The following is an 8,496-nucleotide window of genomic DNA, read 5'->3' as shown; positions in this document are numbered from 1 at the left end:
GAGACCGGAGCTGAGCCTTTTTTCATTCAGTGTCATCACAGAAAGAAAAACGGCAGGAAGAGACGATCAATTAAAATGAGGTCGATAGGTTTAATTTATCGTGCGATTAATTGATTTATCGTTTATCGTGACAGGCCTAGTTACACGTTTTCTATCCAGTGCTGAAAATGGCTTATTAGAATTCATTGCTTCAAAAGTTTTCAGTCTCAATTTTAAATAGATTTTTGAAGCTTTGCGCAGGAGTGCAAACTTGGGAAGCTCTGATCCTGAAGCTGCAGGTGGAAGAAAGTAAAAAAGCTACTAGTGTCTGAGAAAAGGCCCATCCATTGGAGAGAACTCAGAACTCATATGCATGCTGCTATTTATGTGCTCCATGTTAATTATTGTCTCATTCAACATTTTCTCAGTCACATGACTCTGGTTATTTAATACTTGTTTGTCACCATAATTTTGGCGCCGTTGGCAGGATCCCATGTGTGGCTCATGGGATGAAATGACCAGAAGTGAAGAGACAGAAGAACTGATCACAAAATTCACATTTTCCACCATTAGAAAATATGAATCCACCAAGCTCAAATTTCAACAGTGACCTGGTGAGGATTCCTTATAATTATTCAATAAGCCTAAATCTTCATTTATGAAATGAATCTGCAGGGTGTGATGACAAAACTGGTAGAGCTAAAGTCACAGAACAGACAAATGATTCACAAATTTCACTGAAAAACATTTGCATCTTTTAAGAGTCTTTTTATTGAGCCATTTAGAAATACCAAATCCACCCTTAAACAAAAGAAATAACATAAAAAGTTAGAAATAATTTTTTAAAAAGTAATATATAACTGAGGCAACTTAGTTCAAAACTGACTAATTAAAACAAACATTTAATCTGTGCTACCTTCATCATATAGTGCATTACAGAGCAGGAGGAAACATATTTTCATGACAGAACAGTAACTCAGCAACTGCAGTACCAAGTGAAGAACTTTCTTCCAGTTTTGCTTAATAGGAACTTTATATTTCCAGTTGGATCTTTCTCTTCAGCATAAAACAACATAACTGGTAATTTATTCAGCTGTTTGCGTCTACATTAGTTTATAAAATTGCATTACTTCAGAAACACCCAAGATCTCACATTACAGCAACAATGTTCCAGTTCTAGCTCTCATATGCAGGCAGAGGTTGGTATTTGACCCTGGAGGTTTTGGTTTTGTAGATGATGACGCCGCAGACCATCCCAACAGCAGCAAGGAGACATCCAGCCACAAACACCAGGTTCAGGTTCAGGTTGACAGCTGCAGACGAGAGGAACACGGTGCTGATGGAGTCCTGTCCACATTTTATCTGCTGCTCATAAACCTCATCATACCATCTCCTCACCTGAGCCTCCTCTGGGGTCCGCTTCACGCTTCAGACGCAAAGGACCCTGGGAAACGAAGTGCTTTCCGCTCTCGATCACAGCCTCTCTCTTGTTGCGGAAGTTGTGCATCGTGGAGTTGCTGCATCCCCTTGAGCACCTGGTGTTGGGGTTTCCTGCTTCACACATCATGACGGTGCAGCTGATGTACACCTGAACTCAAAAACACAGCCATGAACAGAAACCACTCCCTCTGGTGTTTGTTTTCATATACAATATGTTAATAATTTGTTATTTTACATAAAAATTGCTACTTTTGTTCAAAAATTTATACACAAACAGATGCAAACTATATTCAGTTGGTGGAAAAACTCCAATTCAATTAAAACCTTTTCCAGTGCGGTCTATTGCTCACCTGATCATGCAGCCCAATGAACTTGAAGGCCTCAATGCTGAACCTGAACTCCCTGTCGTTGGGGGTGGAGTGGATCTGCAGAGTCGGGTCAACATTGCACCTGATGGAAACCAAAGGCTCATGTTAACTGGATTAGATTTAAAACATATAGATGGAACCATTATCCTCATCATCGTCAAACATCTTCAGGAGTTGATCAAATAAACTGGTTCTTTTCTTGGCTTTTTTATAGAAAATTTAGCTTTAAATAAAATTCTCTTAACTAACCTGCTTGTTTTGGCAGTTTTAAATATGAATATTTTGACATTTTAATTTGATTTTTGTCATTTTATCTGCATGTCTTAGCCAAAATCAGTTATCAGTTATCAGGCATGTTTTAACCTGATGGAAAGCCTCGCCTCACCCGTTCTCAATGATGGAGTAGGTTGGATGGTAGCTGGGGTTGTCATACGGTGAAGCTCTGCAGGACTCCACAAACATCTCGGTGTTGTTGACAGAGGAGCTGGCGTCCAGCTGCATGTAGATCCTGTCTCCAACGTTGTACTCCAGCGGGTATGAGTTTGGACTGAACATGGCCCGGAACTGATTGCTTTGGTAGAACTCAAACTGGTATGTGAAGGTGCCGAAGCCTTTCTCCCACACCGTGACGTTCTTTCTGTGCACTTTGAAGTTCAGCGTCACATTCCCCCGTTTGGGGTACTGGCAGTAGAACCGGGCCTCCACCAGGTGCTTCCTGGTGATCAGAGCATTTGGGTCATCACTGCCCGTCGTGATCTCATTCTTGAAAATGAGGTAGTCGTCGTCTTCCTGCAGAGGGAGTGGTCTGTGTTAAAACAGGGGACTGACTGGAGGTAATGAGTGTGATGCATCAAACCGCTCTCACCTCGATCTGAGTCCCACATTCGTTGAGGGGAATGATGGCGACGATGTGAGAGCTGTTGGAGTGCCTCCGAAGGCTGCAGATGGTGTTGCTGGGGTCACTGAGGCGAAGATGATCCTCGGTGAGTCCAAAGAAGGAAGTTTTGTCAACCTCAACCTTCATTGTGGATTCGGTGCAGGTCACTGTGGCTTCAACTGGAACAAACAGATGTTTTAAATAATTAGTAGGCAACAAAAAATAGCCTGAAATTTAAACTAACATGAATAATTTCTGTAACATTGTCTCCACTGATCGATGGAACTGTTTTATCCGTCATACTGAAGGTATTTCCGTAAACTCAGACTTACTTTGATGCCTTTGGATTTCCACCAGAACACACCTCATCTCAGACTGATAGGCAGAGGACCTGAAAATGTATTACAAGAAACTGTTTCATTTTCCTTTTGACTAAAAGCACTTCTGTCGTATATGAAATAACTACTGTGTTCAACTACTGTGCTACTGCTATTCTCATCAACTTAACAATGGGAAACACACCCTGACATCCCTAACATGTACATTAAATGAGGAAAAAGACTGTTTGGTCTGTTATGAAGAGTTTGCCTCATGGCTGAGGTGAAAAATAAAAGAGACAAAAGATGAACTAAGTCCTGGTCTCACCCGCTCACTGATTCCACCACAAAGCAGATTGGGTATTGTTCTCCCAGGTCGTCTTCTGCTGGTGTCCACCTGATGACAAAGTCGTTATTCGTGTCCCTGTGCTTGGTGACGTTTGTTGGCCCACTGAAGATGATGTTTTGGATTCTGGGTGACAAACAAAGCAGAAGTTATCATGTCATCAGTGTTGATTTCTCTTTGGCATCAGCCTTAAGTAAACTCTGGTAACTTACGATGAATATGCTGCAGTTGCCTTGACTCTGATCTCCACCTCTTTGTTGACCTCAGCCGTGATCCGTGCTCCATGTGAAGGTGTCGGAGCCACAAATTTAGGCAGGTAGAGACCCTCCTGACATGAGGGAACGGGCGGGTCCACTGGGGAATAAAAAGAAAGAAACTTTAAATAGCCATAATATAACCTTGTTTTCCTCACTTATCTTGGTACTTAACCATTTTGCATTATACTTTACTTCTGAATGAAAGATTTTCGTATATATCAGTCAAAGGGTCTGGTAATCTGGCTACATTCACACTTCCAGGCACACATGGAGAAAAAGGGGAACCAACCTCTACTTTGGGTACATTTATTAAGGAAAAAATACAACATTGGGAAATGATAAACAAGTCCCCACATTCCACAATCTATGATTTTCTGTTCCCTGAAGAATACTGCGTCTCACTGAGGCCTATTTGTCTTAACCACTTTTGAAAAGGAAATTTGACGATTTACTGTTGGTGATGAGCTCACAGTCTTTGAGATCAAAAGGTCTCTTTGCCTCCATTCAAAGGTTTTGTGTTAAAGCGGTTTCCTACCACCAGGTCCCACACCTGGACCGGGTAGTTGGGTCGTTGGCAGTACTGGTCTAAAAGTTTACTAAAATTTTCACTCAGAAGAAACAAGCAAAAAAAAATATTGATCCAAGTATTTGCCAGAGGTATGAAAATTTGAGTTTCAACTGTTTCCACCTAGATCCTAATTTTTTTCCTACTATGACACAAGTAAACTCTTCTGGGACTTTAACTGGAACGGTGAGACTGGAGTTGAATCCCATTTCTTAGGGTTAGTCTCATTTCTCAGCACCAGACCTGCGTATAAATCTGTTCCCTTAAGCTTATCCCCTAGAAATAAGAGTTAAGGGTTATGGTATGAAATGGTATTCAGCTTTTATTTAACCTTTACTACAACACTATCAGTGGGTCTGGCTTGAAAAAAAGACGAACTTTATGGCACTTTATGGCCAGTTATTTACTGAAACCAGTAAATGTGTTCTTACCTAGAAAAGAGAACTGCAGAGGTTGCTTACTAAGGGGAGTACTGCTCACACTTTGTCTAGTTGTGGGAACAGTGGTGGTCTGCCACCACCACCATGGGTTGCTTGTTGTAGTTGGTGCAGTGGTGGTCTGCCACCACCACCATGGGTTGCTTGTTGTAGGTGTAGTTGTAGTTGTTGGTGCAGGGGTAGTCTGCCACCACCACCATGGGTTGCTTGTTGTAGGTGTAGTTGTAGTTGTAGTTGTTGGTGCAGGGGTAGTCTGCCACCACCACCATGGGTTGCTTGTTGTAGTTGGTGCAGTGGTGGTCTGCCACCACCATGAGTTGTAGGCTTGTCTCTTCATCCTTGAAGGCAGTGGATACTTGCGAACACTTGATCCATCAGAGTAGAACAAATCAATAGTGCCTTGTGCGTAATCTTCTACCACCATCTCAAAACCAAAGATTCTGTAGTCGGAATTGGTATACTGGTAATGTAAAGTGCAAGAATCCTGGAAAAATAAACACATACTAATTAAACAGTTAATCATCACAGTTTTATATGAGCTAATAATATAATTTGAAATATGTGACTGACCTGGTCAAGCTGGAAGCCTGAAGGGAGATGGCAGTTGTCACACTCGTATCCTTGCTGATTCCCATACCTGCAGCGGACTCGGTCACCATCAGGGTCAAAGGCAGCCAGCCTGTACGTTCTGGGGCAGTTCTGAGGAACTCTTCATTAGGTGCAAACACAAGTTGTAAAATCAGCAAACCAAGAAAAAAAGTATTTTCAAAGTCTCTGACATTGACTTGATGGAAATCACATTGAAAATAATAAAGATATTTTGGTTCATTCTTTACATTTGATTGTGTTAAATGTAGATCAGTTATAGAAACCAAAGGATGGTTACCTTAAGAAGGGGACAATGGCAATATCGGGTGATTTATTTGGTTGTCTTGTGTCCGACCTCGTTCCGAAATCCATGTGGGAATCGAAGTTCCAGTTACTAACCGAGTTACGTGTTGAGATCCAGCAGCAGCTAGATGCCCTGATATTTTAAAAGGACAGGACAAGATAAAGCTTCATGTATATTTTGCCACCAAAAACAGCTTTTCATAACATGAACGATGATATTGAAAGTGATTCCATTCTTTCAAATATGAATATATTTTTACATTTGTAAAAATGCTCACCTGAGATTGAAGGGTTTGTCACTGGGGAGGGTCCATGTCTCAACAGTTTCTGTTTCGCACCAACTGTTTTCGTAGGATGGAGTATTGGTGCTTGTGTCAATTTGACTTCTGACTCGAGTGTTTGCATAGCCACAGTTGCTACCGTAACAATACCAGTAGTGGTAATAATAACAGGCATCATAAGTATCTCTGGTTCGGAGGGACATCTGTGGGTGAAATGTTACAAGAAAATATTAAACTTTACAGCACAAGATGGTTCAGTCATTCATTAAATGACTGATTTATAATTTTTGAAAAAGGTTGAAACTTTTTGTTTTAGGTAATCAATACTAAAACATATTTAAGAGGTTTTTTTTTTCATTTGAAATTGAAGTAGCTGTAAAGCAAGAAAATGGTTTTAAAATGTTTTCATCAATCAGTTAGTTACATTTTTATAATTTTTTAAATTGTGGGTAATTATCTCAAAAGTCTTGAAGAAAAGAAAGAAGATTTAATAATGCAATAAAAAATAAAGACGTAATAAAGAAGATTCAATAATTCATGAAATTATTTAAATTGTATTATTTCAGTAAATCCATCACTATGTGAACCACAGATTAATTCCACACATACTAATGATTTTAAGTTTTTATTTCTGTTAATTAAAAGAAAACATAATACAGAAATGTGGGTTTCATGAAAAGTTAATTAACAAACAAGCCTCATTGGAACACAAATTCTGATTTATTGAACATGACTGTGTTCACAATCTTCCTCAGTTTTGTTTGATAATTGCTTATTTTTTGCCATTTTATTGGAAAGTTTTAACATCATCTTTCTACAGACATGAAGCAGGTTTGAGTTGTATTAATATAGCGCGACTGTCAAAACAAAACATTTTCATGATAAATATTATCCTGTTAAATCTAAATATAAAATGTTAGTGTTTTTTACCTTAACTGTCCCATCAGGGTTTCTTCCTTTGTAGGTGAAGCTGGTGGTTCCTCCCCAGTGATGAGACGCCGACACCAGGGAGGTGAGCAGCAGCAGCTGCAGCAGAAGCAGCACCGCGGAGGCCATCTTGATGCTCTGAGCTCAACTCTGTCTCCAGCGATGATGCTCCCGTCCACCTGCAGCATCTTAAATACACCTGGCAGGGCAAAGGGGTGTTGCAGGATGAAGGAATGAACAGAGAGCTGGAGAACAATGAGGCAGCTGCAGAACTGGTTTGGGAAAACAAGCAAACAGAAACCAGAGAATATTTCACTGTAATAGATGCATATGAAGAACAGGATGGAAAAACTTTTCCAATTTTCTGTTTTGAATGGATAACTAAACTTTATTAAACAGCATTTTCTTGAACAAATGAGTGAAAGAAAACATGAAGGGCTCAATAAATAAATGGTTTAAGGACTTAATCCTGATAAAAACAGTTTTAATTTATTTTTTCAATAAAAATGTCATTTTCCTTTCATATTTCAGGAGTGTTTGTTAAAATAAAATGATGTAAAATGCAAAGTAATTGATTTTAAGCAGTAACTTTTCGCATGACCACATCTGAAGGATTTTAGTGCAGCATTACGCCTTTATTGTTCTAGACATTTCTTCCTGTCACTCCACACGTCACTGTCATTGTTTATAGAAGAAGAGGCTCTGCTGTTTCCTGTTCTTTTTTATCACCAAAATCAAAGTGATACAAAGACATTTGATCCCAGTCTGATTCTGTTTGTGTTTATTGCAAAACCCTGAATCACAGCGATGCCAAAGCTGCTGCTGGCTCCAAATTAAGTAACTTCCTGTCAGTCAACAAGGCTGCCAAATACCATAGATCTCAGTTTCTTTTTACTTTTTTCCACCTGTTTATAACCACAAAGGAATAAAATGGATAAAATAATAGCAAAAAACTCAACTTCAGCTTTTTTACTCTTTGTTTCCTTTTAATATTCTTGGAAACTTGATTTTCAAGCTATAAGAAAAATGATCAAGTTTAACCTTCATGAAATCTCAACAATGATCACCTAAAGTTAAGATGGCAGAGTTCATTTCAGTGATTATTTTTCAATAGGAGAGGGGAAGTAAATCATGAGGAGTTTCCTCTTGTATGATTGCTTCTATTGTCCGAGTCAAATTACATTCCAGGTTAATCGGCACTTCTCACATGATTGACGGCATGAAAATATGCAGAGCTTCTGTATCATGTCCCTTTAGGACCCTTAGGGAAAAACAAATGCTTGGTTTAAAAGCATAGAGAAGGTTTTAAGTTCCTTTTCTATCACCATGACAATAATTAAGTGATTGTACACAGAGATTGCAGGACGGCAGATCTGCCAGAGCAGCTTTAAATGGGAATTATAAGGTTCCATTTTGTAGAACCATTTCTGGCTCTGCTGTTTCATTCAGTTTGTCTATGTCAATGTGTGACTGTTCCTATCATATAAACCTAATAAAATAAAATAAAAAATGTTCATCAGGCGGTAATTCTGTTTATATTGAGACTCATTAAAGGTATTTTCATACCTGGCAGTCCAGCAGATTTGCTTTAATTGAGGACCAAAACTGAAACATCTGTTCCTTCTCCAGCTGATGTGGTTTTCTTTCTTTCTGCTCTGAGTCAAACTAAATGCTTTGAAAAACCTTTTTCTCTCCTGGCCTGTGGGGGCGCTGCACCGGGAACTACTGAGGGAAAAGACAAAAATCTCAGAAGACATTGAGCGCAACTTCCTTCTTCACCAAAAGTAAACAAAAATAAAGTAGCATCAGAT

General features: G+C 39.3%; 1 protein-coding gene across 1 annotated transcript; it reads right to left on the bottom strand.

Moving 5' to 3' along the window:
• Positions 1-730: 730 nt before the first annotated feature.
• Positions 731-6,864, bottom strand: LOC106945568 (uncharacterized). The gene is made up of 13 exons (XM_015029327.1): positions 6,689-6,864; positions 5,756-5,961; positions 5,473-5,610; positions 5,157-5,295; positions 4,581-5,070; positions 3,540-3,681; positions 3,310-3,453; positions 2,997-3,055; positions 2,653-2,843; positions 2,173-2,576; positions 1,770-1,869; positions 1,378-1,567; positions 731-1,292 (listed from the first exon to the last, which is right to left on the bottom strand). Exons 1-13 carry the CDS (start codon positions 6,812-6,814, stop codon positions 1,156-1,158), a joined length of 2,466 nt encoding a protein of 821 aa, XP_014884813.1. The 5' UTR covers positions 6,815-6,864; the 3' UTR covers positions 731-1,155.
• Positions 6,865-8,496: the final 1,632 nt, after the last annotated feature.

The sequence above is a fragment of the Poecilia latipinna genome, unplaced genomic scaffold, assembly GCF_001443285.1.
Source record: "Poecilia latipinna isolate Pla-1442-1.1 unplaced genomic scaffold, P_latipinna-1.0 Scaffold150, whole genome shotgun sequence".
NCBI classification, from domain to species: Eukaryota; Metazoa; Chordata; class Actinopteri; order Cyprinodontiformes; family Poeciliidae; genus Poecilia; species Poecilia latipinna.
The sequence above is the reverse complement of the archived record's forward strand: the minus strand, read 5'-3'. Positions and strand labels throughout refer to the sequence as shown.

What these genes read in the sequence shown, in the direction of transcription:
- LOC106945568 (XM_015029327.1), bottom strand. Translation starts at nt 6,814, where the DNA reads ATGGCCTCCGCGGTGCTGCTTCTGCTGCAGCTGCTGCTGCTCACCTCC. An exon ending in AATGTGGGACTCAGATCGAG is followed by an intron (nt 2,577 to 2,652) that starts GTGAGAGCGGTT and finishes CTCCCTCTGCAG; the next exon opens with GAAGACGACGACTACCTCAT. An exon ending in GGACCCCAGAGGAGGCTCAG is followed by an intron (nt 1,293 to 1,377) that starts GTGAGGAGATGG and finishes TCTCGTCTGCAG; the next exon opens with CTGTCAACCTGAACCTGAAC.